At 40.1% G+C, this 24,446-nt stretch overlaps 1 protein-coding gene across 7 annotated transcripts in view; it reads left to right on the top strand.

The window, feature by feature from the left end:
- The first annotated feature begins 3,822 nt into the window (after positions 1-3,822).
- PTPRZ1 (protein tyrosine phosphatase receptor type Z1) overlaps positions 3,823-24,446 on the top strand; it is a 142,028-nt gene continuing 121,404 nt past the window's right edge. For 4 of the 7 annotated variants that reach the window (XM_009687325.2, XM_009687326.2, XM_009687323.2 and 1 more), the window contains exon 1: positions 3,845-4,006. In XM_009687325.2, the coding sequence (XP_009685620.2) occupies positions 3,949-4,006 (58 nt within the window). In that variant the 5' untranslated portion in view covers positions 3,845-3,948. Of the gene's footprint in view, positions 4,007-24,446 lie in introns of all 7 variants that reach the window. The other 3 variants (XM_009687329.2, XM_009687328.2, XM_009687322.2) reach the window with 2 other exon arrangements.

Here is a 24,446-nt window from a genome sequence, read left to right as displayed (position 1 = left end):
AAAAAGAGCAGATTTGGAGAAAATACTCAATATCAGAGGAGAAGAATAAAAGAAGGCTGAAAATTAAAGAAATTACAAAACATAAAAGGGGAAAGGCTTATCGAAAGGGTTGAAAATATTAACACAGAAATGAAGGAGGGACCTATTTTTCACCAAGATTTGCTAATACTCTAAAAAAGGACAAGTAGAAATATTAAGTAATGAAATAGAAGTATTATATAAATCCCAAAATATTTACTGAATTATAGTAATGAAAATAGGCCTTAGGTTTTAAAGAAATTGTACCTGAAATGTTAAACATAAACTCATCTTTTCGGGTCTGCTTGCTACTGTATCATGTTGTGGACTATTTATATTTTATATAACAGCAAGCAGGAGCAGTAATAGCAATCATGTAATTATAACTAAGAAATTGATTTGCCTAACAGATTTTCTTATTTCCAAATAAACCTTGGTGAATTTGACCTGTCATTATACATTAGTACAAGCTAAAATGTCATGACTTACGGCTTACGTTGAAGAACAGTTGAATCGTCCTACCACAGTCAAGTGTATCCTATACCATAGAGAAAGCTTCTCCACCAATCATCCTTCCAGTGCAAGAACCAGAGAGATATTGCAGAAATTGCCCTCTGGCCTTGCGTCTTTTCTAATTTCATTGACACCTGTTCCTAGCAGCTATAAAATAACATCACATCAGGATACTATCATTTTATTCTTATTCTGAACAGGTGAAAATAGACATTGTAAGGCCAGAGGCGACCTTTATAGTCCATCCTTATTATCTCTATATTACAGGCTACAAAACCACACATGAACTGCTTAGTACAGATATTTGTGGTCTTGCTTTGCAGACACTAAATTCTTGATGCAAAGATTTCATATGATTTTCAAATATAAGACACATTCATTGGTGATCTATCCTAAAGTTTTATTTTTCTCCTTGTAAAATACTGCAGCATATTGCTATTGGAAGTGAAAATTACCAATTGATACAAAGACCCTGTCAGGATGTGACTCTGTCTGTACAGTCATCTGTTGTGGAAACAGTTGTGCTGTTTATAAATGCTGTGCTCGCCCTTGCGTGTGGGTGTGTTCATGATGGCTAACTCCTTCGTGGTTAAATAAAAGGGGATTCTTAAAGAAATCCTGCAGGAAAGGGAACACACTGACCCACCTGCAGTTTTTCCAACACCTAGTCAGACATGATAGCCAAGTTAATAGTTGTTAGAAGTGATCCTTTAGCCTTGATCTGGTCACAAACCTTTTCACAAGATGGCACTGACAAGAAGGTGGTTTGCACTATGGTGGAGGGGGAAGTCAGCAAGCTCATACATATTCACAGGCAGCATAATCTAGCTACGTCTAACTGCCAGCTTGAGAAGAAAGCCACGTGGAAGATTTGCCTGAGAGCCATGCATTAGTGCAGTCCCTGAGGCACTGGCAACATTATTTGTCCATGCATGTATGACCCTGCATTTAGGTCTAACCAAATGACTGTGTAATAGGTATGGCAGCGGAGAATCATCGCCAGAGTGTCGGAACAGGCGCTTTCTTTCGCATCCATGGCCTTTAACAAAATTTTCTGAAGATATGTTCTTCCTTAGTATGCTTTCAAAGATGTAGATACTATGTACTTCATGTTGTATATTATAATGATACAGATATATTTTGCATTGCAGTATTGCAGAATTCTTATTCCTACTCAGAAAATAAACAAATTAAAAAATGGTGTTGGAGCTGGTATTAATATTTTGTCTTGCATATGTCTGCCATGTGTTTGAGCATGTCTGCATGTATATAGGTTTGCAGGTCATTGCAGTTGTTTCTTGGCATCTGGGTTCTTTTAATAGCATCAAAATCGGCTGACTGCAGTCTTTAACAATATTTTCCCTTAGGACTATGCTAAAATCGTCTTTCATTGGGTAGGCTCAGCACACAGAACTTGCTTCTTCCCATGACACCAGAAGTCAGTTTAACAAGAACTGTCATTCAAAGCTAATTCTTCTGCTAATGAACCCAGCCCCTATTGTATGCAAACTCTGTGGTGCCCTGAAAGATGCTGACCTTGCATGAGAAGACATTACTACTGTCTATTTTCCAAACACAATCAACTGCTTGAACATCATTGGCAATATCTCCTGCAACTTTTGTTCACTCAGAGATTTCCAGTTTGCTTCATGTTAAGACAGCTCATAACTTCCTAAGCAGCCAGGCAGAGTAAGCGGACATTGAAATGAAAAGCTAACACAGGACTTTTTTTCTTCGTTTTCCTTGAAGGAGAAGACAGCAGAAGTGGCTCTTATGCCTGAGGAGTGAGAGGCCTGGTAGAGCAGCCTACCTATAAAGCACTAAGTGATTTTACACTTAGGTTGCCCCCCATTAAAAGTCACATCACATCCATGCTGAGTAGACAGTTTCACTCAGATGGGATGTTCAGCATTGCAAACACAGAAACCATTCACACCGCTCCTGGGCTGCACTTCGGAGGACCTAGGCTAAAGCAGAGGATCACGTGTAACATCTTGTAGCAGTCGTAGAGCCTCGATTATTATTCAGAGTTATTTCTAACCCCTGCACGGGGTATGTAGGGAACCTCAAATCTTTAAAAACTGCGTTTTGGCACCAAGACGTCAGTGTCCAAACATCTCAACCCTGCAAAGACTGCTCAGCCCCCCGGGAGGCTCGGCCCTGCTCTCTTTCTGATGGGGGCACACGGAGCCGAGCCGGGCCGGGTTGCGCCAGGAGCAGGTGGACGTGGCGGCTCACAGCCCCGGGGGGCCTAGCCCACGCGCAGAGCCCCAGGTCGGCCGGGATTGCCCCCCCACCGCAGCCGCACAAGCTTCCCTGCCGTTGGACGTTGTTGTTTGTTCCTCTTAATTTTTTACCTATCGTTTGCGTGGTTTGGGGCTGGGGTAATTTTCTGGTGGGGGGAGGGTCTTGTTTTATCTTCCCACAGAAATGATGCCGGTGCCAGCGCCCTGACCCACTTCTACCGCGGATCACGATATGCTGCTGCTCCAAGCCCCTTCCCCCGCTCCCCCGCCGCCTCCCCGGGAACACGTATCCCGCTGCGCCGCCTGGCCCGGGGAGCCGCCTGCAGACGCCACCTACGTGCAGCCCGGTAATGCTTGCAAGCCCCACTGAACGCCCTGCACAGTTGCCCTCAGCAGTAAATGCTTGCGAGACCGGGCCCTTAAATCATCGCTCGAGAGCCGACCCGCTTTTTAACGGTGCTTCCCCGCCTCTGCGACCCGCCTCTGCGATCATCGCCGCGCGGCTCAGGGGGGGGCCGCGCAGCCCCGCAGGAGGCACTGCGCGGGGCCGTGCTGCCGGGCGGCCCCCACCGCCGAAATCCCAGGAACCCACCGACCCCCCTCCCCCACCAACACCTCCACGCCTAAATAAACTTTTCCTTCGCATGACCGGGGCGAGGGGTGTGTGGGGGGAGGGAAGGCAGGAAGGGGGTGTCCCGGGGGACCCCGCCCGGCTCCCGCCCCCTCCCGCCCGCGCGCGCACCACACACACTCAAACACACTCACACGCGCGCACCCGCACACCCGCCGCCCGCCCAGCAGCGCGCGATCTCCGCCTCCTCCCCACCGCCCCCTCCCCGCGGCCCCGCGCCACCGCCCGCGCGCCCCTCCGCACGCCCTCGCGCACGCGGCAGCGCGGCCGCTCCGCGGGGTGAATTGGCGCCGCGGGCGCAGGGCGGCCCCCGCGAGAGCCCCCGCGATGCGCTGAGCCCGCGGCCCCGCCAGCACCAGCGCGGCTGATCCCGCCCGCGGCGTGGGGGCGGCCGCCGGGCGCGGGCGCGGCGCGCGGAGCCGGCTCCCCCGGGGCAGAGGAGCAGCTGCCTGGGGAGGCGGGCGGGCTGCGAGACGGCCAGCCGGAGAGACGGGCCGGCGGACCCACGGGCGGGCGGCGGAGGAACAGGACGATTTGGACATGCTCATTCTAGGGCGCTTGGTTGCTTGCATCCAGCTCGTCTGTATCCTCAGAGTGGGTGAGTGAGATTTGCATGAATTATTCTTTGCGTTTCAGACCAACTTTTCTCCTCTGGCTCCAGGGGGGCTATCTGCCTCTGACGCCTTTTGCTTAGAGATGCGGGCGCAATCACCGTCGCTTTCGCACCATGGAAACACACCGCCAGCATCACGGATGGGAGTGTTTCTCTTGTCCCTTTTTACCGCAGCCCCCCGCTGCCGCGCTCCCTGGACGCGAGGGACGCGCGTCCAGCGTGGTCTGGGACGAGCCCTTGCCTGAGCCCGGAGCGGCCTGCGGGCGAGGATGCTGTCCCCCGGAGAGGGGAGAGCCCGCCAAGCCGTGCTGGCATCGGGCTTCACCTGCCCCTACGGGCGTGGGGTGGGAAATTTTACTTTAGTCTCTCGCGTTAACTGTTTTAAGAGAAGCGGTGACGGGTGCGACGTTTCAGGCTAAAAAAAGGACTCGTTTTCCAAGAGCTGGCGAAGTCAGTGATTGCCCTAAGACAAGATGTAGCTGCTACATTTAAAAGCAAAATACGATTCATTCCTTCACATGGGACACGGATTCCGTACCAAATATGCGTTCCTGTACTGATTTTAGAGGACTACTAATATAGCCAAATTAATTTTAAACTCATTCAAATCTGTGCAACTGGAATCTGTCCTAAAAACCATGCAGTGTTCTGTTTTTCAGTATTACATATAACCCCTGTGAGTCGGTTGATGCTGTTGGAAGTGCAGTCTTAAATGCTTTCTCATATGAATATTAAAAGCTTAAGTGATGACTTTGGATGGTATTGAATGTTTGTTTTGAACCTATGAGCTTCTATCAAATCGATCACTAGAAAATATTAGTTGTTTACTTGAACTGAAGTATGAGGAACTTAGGATCTTCAGCCAACTGTATACAAAACCAGTTTTACAATTGGTCTTTCGTGATAAAGTGGACACTAACCTACATTTTTCACCCAATAGGTGGTGCTGCTTCTGAAACCATAAGCTTTATAAACAAAGATCAGTGTTAGGTTACTAGGAGTGGAAAGCAATTTCATACTAAGTTCTGCCAATTAGTAGAAACTGTTTTTTGTGTTTTGTGATGTGAAAAAAGGTTTGTACCTCTTTTCCTAAAGTTTAATGGAATATTTCAACATTACATGTGAGGAATATGATTGACCTTTAATGAAAATGTATGATCCTTATGAAGGCATTACTAACTTTTGATGTGTCCTGTTACATTTGAATGTAATTTCTAAGCTTATGTATTTCTAAAACAAGGACACCAGGAAACATACAGTAATATACTTTTCTTATACTAGTCTGGCAAAGTTTTACCTATCATAAAACTTTGAATAAGTTTTCATGATATCTTTCTTGTGTTCCTAGCCTGTTTGCTAAAATCAAATGTACCCCAAAGACTATTTAAAGGATGAAGTTACCGGGTGTTTGTGTATGTGTGCATAGGTATATGAAAATGTGTGGATATAGGTCAGCATACTATGATGTAATGTAATACAACACGGTTGTATTGTTAGGCTCTGTACTGGAGCCTAACTTTCATGTTCATATGATCCTATCCCATTGTAAGCAATGGAAGACGCAAACATAACTTTTCTAATGAAGCTCCTGTTTTCTTAATAATCTCATCTCACATCTTTTTAGAGATAAGGTGTTTAAGTGTAACGTAATATTCAAATACTTGATGTGCTTGTGCATATTATGCTCATGAATTTAAAAAATCATCAGTATGGGAAACGAACATTTTTCTACTCACATATGAGTTAATACAAGCTGCTCTTACATTTTTTTCTCTAGACGGATACACTATTGTTTTCAGGCCTGACCTGAAGGGGACACCCTTTCTAGATGTGATGGATGATTTGATCTCAATGGTGGTTCATTCTGAGCACTCATGAGCTAGACTGCTTAGTGTGTTCAGTGACGTGATTGTTTCCAAGAATAAATACACTGTTTAGGTTATTAGACAGATTTAATCAGATTTAATCTGAACGTCTTCCTCTTTGAATATCTCCCCATAGCTTCGTGTGCTCTCACCTGACACTATTTGTTCATGAGATTAAATATTTTATTAGGATTTGACATAATTTCCATTTGTTTTCTTGTAACAAAAGTAAAACGATTGCCTGTTACCAGTGTTATGGTTCCTGGGGCTTGGTGAGAAAGGAAGACTGTATTGATCAGGCTGGTTCTCATCATTAGGTTCTTCTGGTATGCAAGAAATCATGTCACATCAGAGTCAGGGGTCCATGAATGGGTCATTGCTGACGAGTGTTGTGATCTGCCAGCGCATCTGAAGACTATGCTTACTAGTTTCGGAGTTTCGGCCCAAAGGAGAGCAAGGCAACTTGTAAATGGAGCTTCATTTGCTTGTAATTTCAAAATGTTGCTGAGTGCTTAGCTCATCATGTACAAAGCCTTACAGGAGATCCTGTCTGATGAATCTGTTTAGGAGTGTTGCTATTGCCTCTGGTAGATTCAGCAGGAAAATCTCTGTCTCATATGTGTTCAGAAAAGAGAAGAAGGCCAAATCAACCTTACTGAAGAAAAAACCATTAGAGTAGACTAAGGTAAAAAATTCCTTTGGGAATGACAAGACAGTGACAGTTTGTTCTCTGTGTTATTGAAGAAATGCTTAGAGGCCTGATTCTAATATCCTTCCTGAGTTATGAATAGCGCCTTCCTCTGCTGTGTTACTGAAGCCAAGCACAGCACTGCTATAATTATTTGTGGAGTGGGGTATTACCTGAGTATTCACAGTGAGAGTCGTTCAGTTAAGTTCAATGGGAAAACCTGTGGAGTAAGATGCTATTCAGTTACCAGTAAGGGCATGAGTAATGTGGTTATTTGCGAACACTACTGAATAGTTAGAATAGAGATTTCCTAAGAAGTTATTGCTCTCAGTAAAATTAAAGAAAAAAATCCCTTTGTGGACAGTTCACTTACTTTCTACATTTTTATTTTTAGTGAGAAATATATGAATCTGTAATTACATTTATTCAGTAGGTATCTCAGGCTGGAGATGTTCTGCCCTGGCTTACTAGTGTGTTCCATGTAACTGTGTAACTGACTTAAAGTCAAGGGGGTACATCTTTTTCACAGATTTTATCTCATTATGCTTACGGAAAAATATCTGGAGTCTTTTCAGTAACTGCATTATCTATGAATTGTCTCAGGCAAGAAAACTTACTGGAAACAGGAAGATGTTTTAACGAATTGCATTATGAATGTGGCAAAATTTGAATCAGAGAGATGCAAATATTTAGATAAGGCCTAAAAAGTGCTCCCTAGTCTCGCTAGTAAAAGGTGTGGATGATTTCCCCAAATAATATAAAAAGTCACTGCAACATGAGCTCATCTACACTTTATTACTATCAGTATCTGACCTCAGACAGGCTTCTACATCTCAAAATGTAACTAATTAAACTCTACTAGTTGCTCAATTAGTAGTGTATAACTTTACATTTTTGCTACCTAGAAAAGATCTCTCATTATTGGTGTCTTTCTGGCATCCCAGTAACATCGCATTATTCACACAGAAGTAGTAACTTTTCCTAAATATTCTATATTTTATTATATGACTGACATCATTAGGACTGTATTTCTAAGCTAGCGGACAGCATATTTTTCACTGCCAACAAGAAAGTGAACTTCTCTACTCTTTATTGAATGGCCCCTAATTAATAATAATCTGAATGTGAAGGACAGCATTGGCTGCGCTTTCTAAATCCGCTCACACATTCTGTTCATTCTCAGGTGGGCACATTTGGATTCACTAAGTCTTTGGACTGTTACAGGAACATGGGGTCAGATCCTACTTTTTATCTCCAATCTCTTATATTGATATTATTTTTGCAAACTGGATATTAACTTCAGCATACTTCAAGCTAAATTATATCAGAGTGATATTACTGAATATTACTTTTAATGCTGTAGTTTATTTTACACTAGGATTATAACCTTTTGCTGTTACTTAGTTCCTATGGAGAAATTTAGTCCTGCAATATCTAAAACACATGAAATAAAACAAACATTAGAGTTTTAGGATTGTTCAAGCAGCTATTTTAACCATCTGTATTCGATGTTATGTGTTTTGGTATCATAGAGATTGTTATAAGCCACAATCTAAATATACAAAATGGATTTATTTTGGGTTCAAAATACTGGCAGATATGAAAAGTTGTGCAGAAATTAATGACATTTTAAAAATTAACTTCATTGTTAATTTATTCAGCACATTAGTCTATGGCTCATATCTGAAATAGCTAAAGCTGCAATTTTCAACATTTAATTAACACAATATAAAAGGAAAGTTTTCTGCATTGTATTCGACATTACTTTTTCTGTAAATATATTCTTCTATCTGAATTCCAGGAAAAAATAATAAATATAAAATTGCTGTGCCAATTGTGTGTGTGAATTGAAACCCTCTGAGTTATAATCTGGATTATAAATCAGGATATTAATTTATTAATGCAGGCGTTTGCCTGCTTCTTGAGGAAGGCAATTTCCTTCATCTTCTGCGCTCATCATTTAAGTAGTCACTTCCCACCATGAGTTGTCTAATTAGGAATTTAAGGGTGAACAGATTCTGTTCTTTCGCTGACAATTTCAATTCCTCTTCAAATGTGCAGTGCTTCTCAGTATTCCCCGTAGGGCCTGGAAGTCTGAGTTAGTTCCGGAGCCCCGGTCTTCCATTTAACAGCTTGATTCTTACAGCTTCATGCACCATTTATGTGGCTTTCCTGTATGAGACATCCTTTGGCTATTCAATAAGCTTATTTTCCCATAAGGACAAAAGTTACCTTTTTGAATACATGTCAAGGGTTCGGCAATAGAAAGATAAATCAACAGGAAGAAAAGGACTTGCAGTATTAAATAAGCAAAATTGACTAAATGAAAGGTAGCAATTTTTTTTTTTTCCAAAGAGGTTGGGGCTATAAATGAAACTTGGCTCCAGTAGGTTTTTGAGGAATTGTTGGCAGTAGAGTACTTTTGTAGGAAGGTATGATGGAGGTTGCTTGTTGAATACAAATTACTGTTGGCAGTCCAGTCTTGAGACTCAGGTGGAAATGAGTGATTTAGTGCAGATTTTAGAAACGGGGTGGGGGTATGTTTTACTTTTTTTATCCGATTGCTTCACAGGGTGATATTTTGAGACCATTTGGTTGAAGCTAAATAGCAGACTTTTTAAGAAAAACTTTGGCACCATCCAAAGTATCATGGATTATTCTGGATGTGACAGGGCTCTCAGAAGCTCCTATTTTTATCTACTTTTTGCCCATACTTGGACTTACGTTTTCTTTGTTCAACTAGAAGTAGCTATATTTCACCCTAGATATCAGCATTTTTCACTACTAATTGAAAACTCTAGTAGTTACTGATAGAGTTAGCTAATTTCAAAATTCCTTATTCCAGTAAAAGTCCTGTTGATGACAAAAATACTATGGCTAAATCTAATACAGAAAGTCAGTGTTGAAAGGAGAATGCCAGTGGAACTTAGATACCTGAACCCAGAATTTTAATTAAAAGTGTCCCTGACTCAATGAGTACCTTTAGGGTCTTCCTGGGAACAGGTGAAGTACCTGTTCTACTTATGTGTTAAGTAACCTCTTTATATGCAGCTTTGTGCATCTTTCCCTCCTAAGTTGAACTGGAATCCAGAACTAACTATTCTTTCAGATAAATTCCCTGATCCCTAAATTGGGAAAGCTTCCCTTAATGCACTCTGGGAAGATCAGAAATCCCAATCCAACTGCTACTGTTGCTTCTATTTAAGACAAATTGATGGCTGAGCCCTCTTCTCATGTTCTTGCCCAGTGATTGAAGCATTTTACCAAAGAAAGCTATTCTAGAGGGCAGAACTGTTCTCAACAAAAGGGGTTTTAACCTCATTCTCCTGACTCTAAGCATTAGGTTCTGGACTCTTCAGACTTGTTGACCAAGCTGAAGCATTTTGCCTTGGTGGAAAAAGATAAAAAGAAACAAAATCATAGCTGACTGACTTAAATACTGTATATGTTTATGGTCCTCTCATCTCATAAAGGGCATAGTGGAAAACTGAAAAGAGTAAGGGAAAGACAGCAAGGATGATCACAGGTTTTGAGGAATGAAGCCAGTAGGAGCCAGAATTACAAAAATAAAATAAAATAAAATAAAAGGGTACTTCTTCCTGCAACAGACCAGAGACTTGTGGAACTCTTTGCTAAAGGTTACTGTGCAAGTAAAAAGTTTTGAGGGGATGCTGAACAAGTTTCTGAAAAAGAAGCCCACTGAGAATTGCTAAGCAGATAGAAGCCACGTCAATTTAAGGAATTTCTGGAGCTGGAAATAGAACCTGGAAGAGTTTGCAAGGAAATTTTCAAATATATCTTTTAAGTTTGCCCTTCTCTTACTATTCCTTAGGCATCTGCTTCAGGCTTTTGGACATAGGACTCTCAGTAGGAGAGAACTGCAAGAGGGGAAATCTGAGTTTTTATGCCTGCTCCTACTTCTCTGTATTTCATTATTGACTTACTGGATAAAATGCATAAATTACTACCACTGCCTTTTCCCTGACTGTTCTAAAAAGAGTAATTTTTGCTTGTTTCTTTGGGAGAAAGTTGCAGATGCTTACTCTCAGGAAGGGATTCCAGTAATGCTTCTGAAAGATCAGCTCCCAAAGGAGGACAGATTTTGAATGCACTTCCCCATACGCAGTGTTTTACATAAGCTATCCTGGGCAGCTAAATGTTGCTTGGATAAGCTCGTTGCTTGTTGCTGCACTCAGATGCCCAAGTCTCCTAGATACGGTGTAGGTAGCCTGAACTGCAAGTTCTGGACTCTCATCCAAGTGCCGAACAGCCAGGTATTTCAGCTGAATGACTTGTTGCATCTGGACTTTTGCTTAAGTCGGGACTCCAGAATCCATAGCTCATGCTTTAGCTTCAGGTTCAGCAGCTGAAAGGAAGGCTAGACATGACTTGGCTACTCGGTGTATAGTGAGCAATATTTACTTCTCTAGATTTGTGTAGCGTCCAATCAAACGCACAATTTAACAATTGTTTTGGTAGAGTCCTTTATATTTCACATGGCAAAAGTATTATTACCTTGGAAAGGTGCTAAAGATTAAGGTATTTCTTTACATTTATAGATTTTAATTACTTGGAAAATTCTCTGTGTAATGTTGAAATATTAGAGATCCTAGTCTGCAGTTTGCAATCAGCAATTTGCAGTTCTATTTTAGCACACTAAATATAAACAAATAAATTCATACCCTTTCAGACTCATTAGGAGTGTGTTAGTATTGCTTCTAAATCAAATGGGTTATTCTAGCATTCTAAAGGGTTTAGGGGGAAGGATTTAGATATGTTTTACACACACACACACACACACACACACACGCACACACACAGAAACACTGATATGAGGAGTTAATAGTTGCTTTTATTCCGTAGCAATTCAGTCTGTTTAATCTGCACTCCTATCTTTTAAAAATATTTATTAAGAATGTTATAACGAGAAGGGAAACCTATAACACATGCAGTGCTATACCAAATGTTCTACAGGAGCTTCTACTTCACTTTTGAAAGGCAAATCCTAGTCTAGATTTGTATGAGTATCCAGTGTCTGCTGAGATAAATAATTCTTATAAAGATATTAGAGCTACTTACCTGATTAGTGTAGATTTCATTGAGAGTTTTCAGGAGCAGTGTATATATTATTACTTTGGATATAAATTGCCATCCTCATTGTCAAAAGAATTCTGCTGAATTCTAGATTGCCTGATGACTGAACTACAAAGCAGGTAACATTACAAGAGGCATCCATCTTTCTTGCTTATTTATCTGTCTGATGAGATATGGTAGCAGTAAAAGCTATGAAGATTTGATTAAAAGCTAACTTCTAAAAGGGTGAAATAAGAGACATCTGGTGTACATTTTCTTTATTGAAATAGTATTACAGATTAGGTCTTTGAAATGTAAATAAAAGTTATTGTATAAAAATAAATGAAATCAAATGTATCCTAGTGAATGAAGATCTATGTTTCTGCAAATGCCCTAACTGAATTTCAAAAAGAACTGCTAACTCATTTAAAATCTCCTTACAAATCATGATGTGTTCTTTAATGCGACTGGTTTTCTGTTTTTTAGAAGCTATCCAGGTCAAAGCCAAATTTTTCCTAAAGTAAATGGGAGGATTTAGTAACTTCTTTGAGATTTAGTCTGGTTTGTATCATAATACTTGAAAAAATACTTTTCCAAATATGATGCTATTTTTCAAAGCTGTCAAAGCCTTAGAAATTAAAAAATTTATAGTGTTCCACAGGGGCAGCTTATATAGAGCAAACTGAAAACTTTTTCAAAGCTAAAGCCAGTGTTTGAGGGAAAATTAATCTTTTAAATCAATATCTAAAAAAGACTTAATTCTTCACTCACTTTATATGCTTAATTCCATGATTTCAATGGAACTTTCCAAAAAGAAAAGCAGCTACTTGCTTAGATTAAATAGCTAATGATCAGAGTAACAGCTGGCTTTATAAAAGTGACCTAACATTACTCCAGGCATTTTATCTTCTAGCTCCATCCCCAAATTGACCAACTGTGTTTTATCCATTTCTCACCATTTGAAAAAAACAAAAACAAAAACATTTAGTGCAAAGTTTATGTCAGTTATTATTTCCCCTTGTAACTCTTATTCTGATAGGTACCTATAGATATAATAATTAACAAATTTGGCAGGCTGGGATTTTCTGGGAGGCTAAAGGAGTCTTCCTACTCCCCCGCCTACTCGTCCGCGTTGGCTGTTATGGTGTGTGGAGCGCTTCATGGTACATGATGCAGTCACCACACAACCGATCCACCCATCATCTGCACAGACTTGGGCTAGTCCTGTGTAGTCTGCGCCTACCTGTTTCTCTGTAATCTCCTTTAATTTTGGGAGAGTGACTCTTTGTTTCATTTATCATGCAATCACAGAATCACATCGACTCACAGAATGGTTGAAGTTGGAAGGGACCTCTGGAGATATCTAGTCCAACCCCCCTGCTCAAGCAGGGTCACCTACAGCACATTGCACACAATTGTGTCCAGATGGCTTTTAAATATCTCCAAGGAAGGAGACTCCACAACAACCTGTTCCAGTGCTCAGTCCCCCTCACAGGAAAGCAGCTTTTCCTCATGTTCAGATGGAACTTCCTGTGGTTCAGTTTCTGCCCATTGCCTCTTGTCCTGTCACTGGGCACCACGGAGAAGAGTCTGGCCCCATTCTCTTGACACCCTCCCTTCAGATACTTGTACACGTTGATGAGATCCCCCCTCAGTCTTCTCTTCAGGCTGAACAGGCCCAGCTCTCTCAGCCTTTCCTCATGGGAGAGATGCTCCACTCCCTTCATCATCTTTGTAGCCCTCCGCTGGACTCTCTCCAGGAGTGCCATGTCCCTCTTGTACTGGGGAGCCCAGAATTGGACAACGTACTCCAGGTGAGGCCTCACCAGGGCTGAGGAGAGGGGGAGGATCACCTCCTTCGACTTGCTGGCAACACTCTGCCTAATGCAACCCCAGGATCCCATCGGCCTTCTTGGCCACAAGGGCACATTGCTGGCTCATGGTCAACTTGTCCACCAGGACTGCCAGGTCCTTTTCTGCAGAGCTACTTTCCAGCAGGTCAGCCCCCAACCTGTACTGGTGCATAGAGTTATTCCTCCCCAGGTGCAGGACCCTGCACTTGCCTTTGTTGAACTTCAGGAGGTTCCTCTCCGCCCACCTCTCCAGCCTGTCCAGGTCCCTCGGAATGGCAGCACAGCCTTCTGGTGTGTCAGCCACTCCTCCTAGTTTAGTATCATCAGCAAACTTGCTGAGAGTGCACTCTGTCCCTTCCTCCAGGTCATTGAGGAATACATTGAACAAGACTGGACCCAGGACTGACCCCTGGGGGACACCACTAGCTACAGGCCTCCAGCTAGACTGCTGATCACAACCCATTGAATTCTGCCATCCAGCCAGTTCTCAATCCACCTCACTGTCCACTCATCCAGCCTGCCCTTCCTGAGCTTACCTAGGAGGATGTGATGGGAGACAGTGTCAAAAGCCTTGCTGAAGTCCAGGCAAACAACATCCACTGCTCTGCCCTCGTCTACCCAGCCAGTTGTCCCATCATAGAAGGCTATTAAGTTGGTCAAGCATGATTTCCCTTTGGTGAATCCATGCTAACTACAATCGTAGCTTGTTGCAGGAAAATCCCAAGGAACCAGATTCTCTTTTTTGCGCACCTCAAGCTTGTATTACTGTAGATATACTGACCACAGTAGACTTACTTTTGGCTCATATCAGTGGGACTATGCATGAATTAGGTCCTGGATGAGCATTATGGAGCAAAGATCCAGGAAAGCAGTTTAAGTCATAGGATAATGCTGACACAAAAACAAATAGGTATAAATTGGCAATGTATTAATTTAAGCTGAAAATTAGAAGAAGGCTTCTAACCATTAAAGCAATGAGATTTTAGAAAGTCTTTCCAATACTAATAGTAGGCGCAAAAATCCTGCCTATTAAAAAAAAAAAGAGAGAGCACCATTTTTTAAGAGTAGAGCTCCATGTTTTTCTGCAAGTTCCTGAGTTCAGCCACTCCTGCAATAGCAAAAAAATCACATCAGTGACATAAGAATCACTTTCAGTGAGTTCCCTGTTATTATTTCAACTGTGCCAAATAAGAAAACTGAGCAAAGTGCATCTAGCTGTACCAGCCAGCTGTCTACAGCTGAAACAACATAAAACAGTCATTCCTCACTCAAGACTAACACATTTGTAAGCGGACATACTAGAGAACTGAGTGGTCACTTAGCACCTCCATTACCACTTAGCATTTCAAATTGCGCTAAGCATTAAAATATCATAAATCAGTCCAGAAAAATATATCTTATAAAATCAGGCGATTTTAAAATGTACATTTTGGATTATATTCATTGCATTTTGAGGCTGTTAACAGTTTACTATTTCAAATAAGTTATTCCTACAAGCACAAGATAAAAGATGTCCTTTGAAGAAAAGTATTTGAAGTCTCATGTGGCTGTATGACTCCAGGAGCTAGGGCTTTAATTAAAATGCTAATTATTAGAAGATCTGTGCGAACTGGCAGTGTTCTCACTTTTTCACATGATAACATCATAGGAAATTAAGGAGGAGGAAGATTCCTTAGTTACCTGTGTCCACCCATTCTGCAGAACCTTCCTAGAAAGTCCAGGCTGGCTCAGAGGTGCTGCTACAGAGATGGGTAAAAGCCTGTTGAAGTTAACGCACTAGAAGTGGGATTTTGCCAAAAACGTCCATGGTGTGCTGGTACAAGTCATTTAGTATATTCAGGTATTCTATTCATAATATAGAACAGTTACCTCTGGCCCAGAAGCATTTTTTTTCCAAATCAGTCAAGATAATGCACATATTGTGAAATGGAAGGACCAGAAAAGCAGAAAATTTCATTGTAGACTTGGAAGGTGTGGGGTTCCCCCGGGAAATTCAGAATGGGAATAAAGCACTGAAAAGTTTTATTGTAATGCAGAAGAAAGGATGAGTACAGGATTCATGGGCAAATGCCAACATTTTGTAACTTCTGCATACTGGATAGAACAATTGCATATAAAGTTCTTTTTACATGGGATAACAGGGATGTGATATGTGTAATTATAAAATAATTAAATACGGCCTCTCTTTTCATGTTTCTGGCTGATGCAGCAATGTTTTGGACACCTTCGAATTGTTATATTTCATTGTCAAATTTAACATTGGCCAGATTCTGAGACTATTGTCAGGCTCATCTGCTGTTCTGCCCATTTCTCTTTAATCCTCTCCATGTCCTCTTTCACATTCTCATATAAATGGCATGACCTCCCTGACATTTTCCAGTGAAGTTCTCTCCTACCCACATGTACATTTTTCCGAAGACACTCGGTGTTGCATTTTAATGTGCTAATGCAAAATTATTCCTGAAACTTTGCTAGGTTCCTCCTCGAAGGTTTTCTGCCCCCTTTTTATGTGTATTTCCTACTTTTTTGACACAATTCCTCTTCACTGTTTCTTCATATATTTTGTACTGGTACTAACTTTCTCCCCTTCTTTATTTGGGATGAAGGGAGAGGTTTTCATATTTAGCTTACTTCTTTATCTGTACAGTAAAATATAATGCATATAAATCAATAAAATAGTTATTAGAACTAACCAAACAGTAAAGTAAAAAAATAAATTCCCTATTTTTCTTTCTGTGTGAGTTTTCTGTTCTGCACCATTGTCTAGTCACTTAGTTAGAGGTTTACAGTTTTTGGTATCTCTTGATTATAGAGTAAAGACAAGTTTCTGTGGTTGACATATATTTCGACAGAGATCAGTCAGTATTACACTCAGCAGAATTCATTCAGGAGTACTTAAAAATACCCTAGCCAAGGAATTTTTCTTTTTGTCCATTAGTGAAAAGTTGTTCCATACAAAAAGATTTTGGAGAGCTACCCTTTAAGTCTCAGCGTTTTTGAGTCTTTTCTGATTTGTGCCATCAGATCAGATGGCTATGGGATTTGTAATATGTGAATGAATCAGCAGAGAAAATATATTTCCGTGTAGCAATAGTCTTCTCCTTCTGTATGGGGATTTCCAACCTTTTTGTGTGAGGTGATATGACTGCGACACACAATCTGCTAAAGATTTGTTTAAGTAGCTATACTACTATGGAAAAATCTTGAGGGAAAGATGCAGCCGGGAAAGCACATATACTGTTCATTGGGAGTATATGCACATCTTAAATGATCCAATAGGACTAACTTTGCAACTATTTAAATGTGTACAATAGGAAAAAGGATTCATCATATGAGAACAAATTACAAGTGCAATTTAGAGCAGATTAAAAATACCCTCATTGCCCTTCTGAATGGAAGAAGACGGTTTCAGCTAAATCAGATGAAGTTAATAATGCAGTGATGCATAATGCAAAGTTTCAGGTTATGTGCAGTTCAGTGAAGTAGGAAAAAATGTATACAGAGCAATGAGAAAACGTAGTCTTGCTTTTGGAACCTAAGATTATGTGAATTAGTGAACTTTATCAAATATGATCGACGTATTCTATCATTGGAAACAGTGCATGTGAATAAAACTTTAATCCAAGTTTTTATAGAAAAATTGTAATTATAGAAGTTATTTGTTCGTTAGTTAAAGAATTGCCTGAATATGCAAGAGCTTATCTAAACATATGAAACCTTGGTTCCCAGAAATGTGCTGTTCACTTGAAGGCAACAGGGAATTTGACCTGCTCAGAGTAGGCATTTTGGCTAGATCCTAGAGATTTATGTCACCTTGCAGTAGAATTCAAATGATGGGTTTGACATCCTGTACCGAGCCACCCACAAGCGAGTTTAAGCATCTAGACTGGAATTCGTAGAAGCCAACATGTTCAGTGCTGGGGTATGCAAGCCTGATTGGTAAAATGAAGACTGTTATAGATAATAAAGTCTGAAAAATTAATAAAGTGGAAAGTGCTTCTTAGGGCTGCATATGGGAATATTTAAGCTGAAACTTCTTGTGTAGCTGCCTAGACCTAACAAGAATATATTAGAATTCAGAATTTGGTGAGCTTCTTTCTCCCAAAAACAGCCATAGAAGATGGTATTGATACCAGATACTTTTCATAATCATCTAATAGTACAAGATTTGCCAAAGAAATAGGAGGTGGGAATTCTAAGCCATTCCCAGATAAGAAAGTTTGAACCACGGCAGTGGAGAGCAGTATCATCCACAGGATGCTAGAGCATTCTCTACTTGAAAATGGGCTCCTGTGCTGGTCTGGACCCAGGCTGCAGATGGGAAAAATTGGAAAGTTTGAAAAAGAAAGACGGACTATGCAGTTCAATGGGTACATTAAGGTGGTCCAACCCAGCAATTTCAGGAGCCAGACTGGATTTTGACACCTGTTTCTTCACCACACCAGCCCCCACCCCCAGAAGCAGCAACTCCTGCCACTTGCAAGCAGCTAATCTCCGGTCTCCTACTTCTGCTGTGGTTACCTACCTCCCCTCCCAACACCCCACCACATTTCTAACTTTCTGCTATCTTTACTTCTTGGATAGATTGATCTAATGCTTATCTAGGTCTCTTGGGTTTTTCTAAATAGCCACCTATTTACTCCTGTTCCATGAAGTCTATGCATCCTTCAGTCTTGGACCAATTCCTATTTTTGTATAGCAGAGACTGAGCCAGCTAGGCACAGAAGTGTATTGTACCCCTCCCCCCCCCAGAAAATAATGAGGTTGTGTCATTAGCCTACGTAGGAAATGTGTGTATTTACACCCCCCCTGTAGGAACATCAGGAGATTTTCTCCCTCCAGCAGGTATGGCAGTTGCACGAGCAACAGCTGCATGTCCAGGGAGAGAACACGGCATGTGTTCCCTGGTGCAGCACATCAGCTGCTTCAGCTGGCACGGAGACAACACTCATTTTCCCAGTGAGTCATTAAGCCTCCCCAAAGCCTCCTATCTCCAAGGCTTTCAGCTGAGGTGGAGCATATTACACCGCTCCCAATACAGCCAAAACCTGAAAGGCTTAATCAAACCCATAAATAATTAAAGTTTGTATAACACTTGGAAGATATAACTCGCTAGATGAGCACAAAGGCTATTGCTGATATTTTAGATCTACAAAGCATCTCCCTAAAAACCTTTGAAATAGGTAATTATAACTTTCTATTTTAGATAGAAAAGCTTTGATCATTCTAGAATAGGAAATAAATGTATGACTTAAAGGGTGAGATACAGTTACGCAACAACGGCAAACTGCTAAATACCGTGACATGACGGACCAAAGAAAGATTTACGGTTGCTCCTCCCAAAACTCAATTTAAAGCTATTTCAATACTTCCGTATTGCATAAATGACTGTGAAAAGTCCCAGGAAGTCTGCAGCTAACATGTACTTATGGTCTGAAGATAAGATATAATCAGAGAATTTTTCTTTCATGTCCTTCTCACTTCTTTGTTTAATTTCTATGCAATTACAAAGCTAAATGCCAGTAAGGTGCTAGAAATGAACCTAATAAAAATGTCCTGACTTGCCCTATCTTATGTTCCAACATGGATGTATTAGTAAGATTAAAAAATGAAAATTGGTAAGATTTAAAAAAAAGCTGATAAAAATGCTTCTGAAAGCAGCATATTCTTTTCTTGTCAAGAGTAGGAATATTTTGGAAAGAAGCTAGCTAAATGCATATAAAACCCTGGAAGCTTGATGTGGCTGTGGTGTTTTCCAAGAGCAAAGTATGTGAAGCTGTCTTCTTCTTTGCTTGACTAGTGCTGATTGTGAGTTCAGCAATAGCATCCACAAACTGTTTCACGGTTTTGTTTAATTTTTCATGAGATTATCAAAATTAATATACTCTTTCGTGTAAAGCAGAGCTATTTATCAACATATTTTTAAGGACCGTAGAAAAGACATTATAGAAGCACTCAGATTTTAAGGATGTATGGAAATCTTCAAGCTAGCAGAGTCCTGTCACATGCAACTAATGTGTGCCTGTTGAAGGCTTCTTCAGAAACATTCTATTTGCTTTGATTAATTGCTTAATAAATTCTGCCTATTACATGTTTGACTAAGAGAAAAATATTTTTCAAATTGCTCCTTGAGGAAATAACTATTATTTAATGCTTTTATAGAAGAAAACATTTAGCTTCCTTGTGGACCTGTCTACTGTCTCAAGTGGCAGTGTATGAAGACTTATCTGCTTTTGAAATTTTACTTACAAAATAAAATGACGTCCAAGTAGAATATAAGAAAAATATTCTCTTACTACGTGTCCATTAAGCTTTCCACTTAGAAATAAAATGTTATTACTATGCTTGTTGATACAATACCAATATACTCTGGACATTTTACCAGTGTTTGAGAAGTATAGCTAGTTATGAGAAATATGGTCATTTAAATTAAACATAGGAGTTCCTCTCCATTTCCGTCTGTGAACGGAAGAATCACCTAACTAGGGTTCTACACTCTTTGGATATTCAACCAGAAAGTAGATCTGAGGTTAAACTACCATGTGGAGGTGCTGTATAATTTAGTAATTAATGATCAGGAGATTACTATCATTTATTATTTTTATATTGACAACCTCTAAGTGTGATAGTCACTGACTAGGATTTCACTGTGTAAGGTACTGTACAAACACAGAAGATTAATATGGTCCCTACTGTAAGTAGTTTACAAATACAGTACAATACAAAAAATAATCTGATGGGACAGAGAAGATGGGAGAAGCTATTAAAAAAACTATTTTCTGTATTATTCAGTATAAAGAGACGTTAACTTCATGAAGCAGCTGTCTGTTGTGGGTTTTTCTAGCCATTCCTGAAAATGATAATTTATAAGAAAGTGCTAAGCAGGTCATTTAGATTTTCTGTCTCAGTTCCTCATCTCTAAGATAAAGATAGTAGTACCTTACTCAAAGATGTATTGTGTGAATAAGAGCATGTTTATGCTCTTTCAAGGGAAAAATGGCATGTTAACTCTCAGCCTTATAATACAGGGCAGAATCCCTCTGCTGCAAAATCACGTAGGTAGACATCTTTAGTGTCTGTGGGACCTCACATGCAGGTGAGTTGGTTTATAGTCACGCTGAATGGTTCCTGTAGCTGCAGTCCCCTTAAATATGATGTAAGCCCCAATTAACTTTATATTTGAGGTGAAGCATGCACATGGAAAGCTAATGTAAGCTAGTGATTTGATAGGGAACAGAAAATCATGAGACCTAGAAACTAAACCTGGAAGGGAATGCCAGCATGAGCATGTCATTTATCTTCCTGGGCCTCAATTTACTGTCCGTAAAACTGAGATAATATCCCCATACTTTGTGAAATCACTTCAGGAGCAAAAGCACTACATAAATTTTAGAGAGCACAGATATTACAGTGTGAGCATAGGCATGTAAGGGGCTGAGATATACTGCTTCTGATGACAAATAGCCCTTTCGACCTGAGCACAGGCATCCTAATGATGTACAGTTTTATATATGTGAGACTGCATGTACTGTTCTTGATGACTTGGGTCAAAACAGCTGATCTGATCCTTATTCTGCAATGGATTATCTCTGAGCATATTCCCGTATGGAAGTGCTTTTCCTATGTGACCCAAAGATGTCAGAAACTATGGATTCCAGCAAGCCCAACTATTACCAAATAGTTCCAATCTAAAAGTCAGCATGTAGAAATATAACAAAATCTGGTATGTGTTTATTATATAAAATAAAACATATCACAACATGCTTATTGCATGCTAAAGGAAGCAGCTATATACAATGGGATACCCTGCTGTTATTTTGTCTTACTACTCTAACTTAATATGCATATGCTGTGCATTGCCAGAATCATAACATCCTACGCAAAGCCAGGACCATAACATCCTACAAAGTTAGGTATTCTTTATGTGTAGCAGTCAGCTACTGTTATAGCTTGGATCGACATGTGTCATGTTTGTTAGTAATAAGATCTGATAGCATTTTTCTTGATGCTACAAGATGGGTATGTGAATATGAGCATAGGACAGGTGACTGTAGGCAGTCATTTTCCATTAGCTACCATCCCAGTTCCACAGGGTCTCCGGTCACATGTTGTCTAGGTAGTTCCTAAAGCCTAATTAGTCTGTACAGTTTATATGTTTTTTGCCATCCATATTATCGGGTAAAAAGGAGCATGGGTGACCATTCACACTTCCATGTTTACTACCAGTTACCACAATGTGGTGTCCTGAAATACGACTGTTGTCTCTAATTCTAACTACAGGGAGGTTGTGCTCTGTATCCCTTACTGATAATTGTAATTCAGTAGTAAATGTTGACTTTTAAGTTGTGACCATAAGGACAAATATTGACGTGAACAAAAGCTTTAAATTGCAGAAGCACGCAGTAGAGAAAAAGTTACCTTTATTTTTCTTCTCTCCTTAAATAAAAATACATTTAAAGTTAATAAAGAGGCCATTCCAGATTTCTAATATCTTCCAGTAAATGATGACTTATGGCCAAAAAAAGTGGTGAACTGAGTGATTGCCAAGAGAAAATGTGTTAATGGTAGTTTCCAGAGAGTGATGAAGAGAGAAAAAAGAGACAGGAAAAGAGAGAAAAGAGAAAGTGAAAAAGAGAAAGAAAGCAAAAAAGAAACCAAGAGGCAAAAGAAGAAAGCAAGCAAGCAAGCAAGAAAATCGAAGAAATAAAGAAAGACAAAGAAAAAGGTTTGCAAATGAGACACACATGACGCTTGTACAGCTTCTGTTTATCTCATCTTTCTAAATTTTTATACTGGTACAGTTTGCATTTATTCACCATTTTTGACTACTACAAAGGTAGCCTGGGGAAAGGGGTTAAATTACTTCTACTTTTGCTTTTACAGGCGTCATATCATCAGAGAGAGAAATGCAATTGAAGTGACTGAGCTCCAACCTTTATCTCTCAACTATTCTTAACATATCTCCTCCGTAGAGTGGGAGAAATGAGCAGGGTAATGCTACTGTTTTGTTTTTTGTTTTTAAACTAGCTAGGTGGAGTCCATTGCAGAACAGTTCATGAGATATTCATTCACCACAGCAGTGAAAACTGATCAGAGTAAGAGATGAGAAGTCTTGTATATAATTGCTTTTAATAGAAATTGGTTGTGTAACTTTCTTGGCGCCCCAGTGACCTTTCAAGGTTTATAGGTATGTAATACTTTTAACAAGATCATAGTGAACAAATTAAAGAAAGACACTTGTTGAGACTTGCAAGGAGAAGTTAAGTGGTATAATGAGAGGGACAGTCATGGATTTGGGGAAGTAAGACATTCCCCACCCCCCCCATATCCACACTTCCACGGTGCTTTGCCTTCTCATCTGTAAGTGACCCAAAATCCCTCCTCTCTTCTCCCGCTCGTGAGTGAATTTTCACATTCCCCTTCCCCTCCTTCTCCTCCTGGGCCCATGTGTGACCTAGATTCCCCTTCAGAAAATCCTGTTTTTCTAGTGGCAAGGAGAGCTCTTGTCTGAAAGAGAAGGGGGGGAAAGCAGATTCTGCGTTATTGTCACTTGCCCCTTATGGTAAGCATCCGTATCTGAGGTTATCATTTAAATGCTGTTTATGCAACATGTAGTCCCAGCACCCTGTTGTTCGCTCAAATTCTGTGGTGCTTTAGCAATATTACGAACACATCACAGTAACAGTTGTTAATAAGTGAGTGCTGACAGTGATATTCAGACCACAATGATCACTATAACCCAAAAAATCAAGGAGCCTTATTCTTTTTAATACAGAAATGTGTGTTCTTACACTGAAAGGTAATTTGTCTGGAATAGTACAATTCATTTATAATGAATGTACCCAGGTCTAATGCTGCCACCTTGTATAATATATGAAACCAAGAATTGGTGGTAGCACTCACCACTTCCAAGTATTGCAGACTAGTGCCTCTATGGACAGAGCATTGTTGTGCATTATTAGATAAAACAGGGACATTGCTGGTTTTCCTCCAAATGTATAGAGCTTCACTAATAACTGGTTTTGAGGGAGGAACATTTGAAGGAGAGTTAAAAACTCAGACGTGTCAGGATTGTGGCAGGGAAGAGTTTTAACCTGCAAATGGGAATAGACAGGCTTGAATGGCATGTAAGTTCTGTAAGTTTAGGTTCTTTCTCAGGGAGACAATATTTGGAAGTATGTTTCAGCTAAATTTCACAACGATTTTAACTGGATTTAAAAAAGTCTAAATTCTTTTTGATGCAATATCTATAATGAGTACTATTTAAAGAATCCACCCAGGGTGCTAGTCATTAAGAAATGTGTGCTTGACTGGTTGCATTCACTCTAGAAAATCAATCAGTGTTCTACTCTTGCAGCTGAAAAGGGAAAATCTTTGTTCTTTTTCCTCCAAGCATAATCCCCTGATGGCTGTTATGAATATCCTGGTTTTATGGAAGAATTCAGAAGAGAAACAGACTATCTTTTCCTATGGCATAAAAATTTTCTAGAAAGATACTGACAGGGAAAAATCATTCTCGTGCAAATCATAATCAAAAGAAATTCTCCTACTCAATTCTAAACTGTATCTGTAAAATTTCTGATATACATCTGCTAGGCATTACAGATTTCTGACATCTCTTATAGAAGAAATCAAATTGTAAGACTAAGATAAGAGGAAGATAATAACTAGTATTCTCATTGATATTTCTTAGTCTTTTGTTTAGCATGAGCTACTAGAAATGAAGTAGGTGGGATACACTGGTAACATCAGAAGACTGAATGAATAACTTAAAGGTGTGTTAGTTCTGAAGCATCACTAATGAAGTGAGATATTAGAACAGGGGTGAATGAAAACAGGTTAATAGCATGGCAAGTTGAATGAGACAAGTATTGTTACACATTATTAACACCATAGGAAAAGTCCTAAAGAAGGGAGTAGAAGGATAAGTGCTCTCAGCATCAACT

The sequence above is a fragment of the Struthio camelus genome, chromosome 1 (genome assembly GCF_040807025.1).
Source record: "Struthio camelus isolate bStrCam1 chromosome 1, bStrCam1.hap1, whole genome shotgun sequence".
Taxonomy (NCBI): domain Eukaryota; kingdom Metazoa; phylum Chordata; class Aves; order Struthioniformes; family Struthionidae; genus Struthio; species Struthio camelus.
This window is presented reverse-complemented; position numbering and strand designations above follow the sequence as displayed.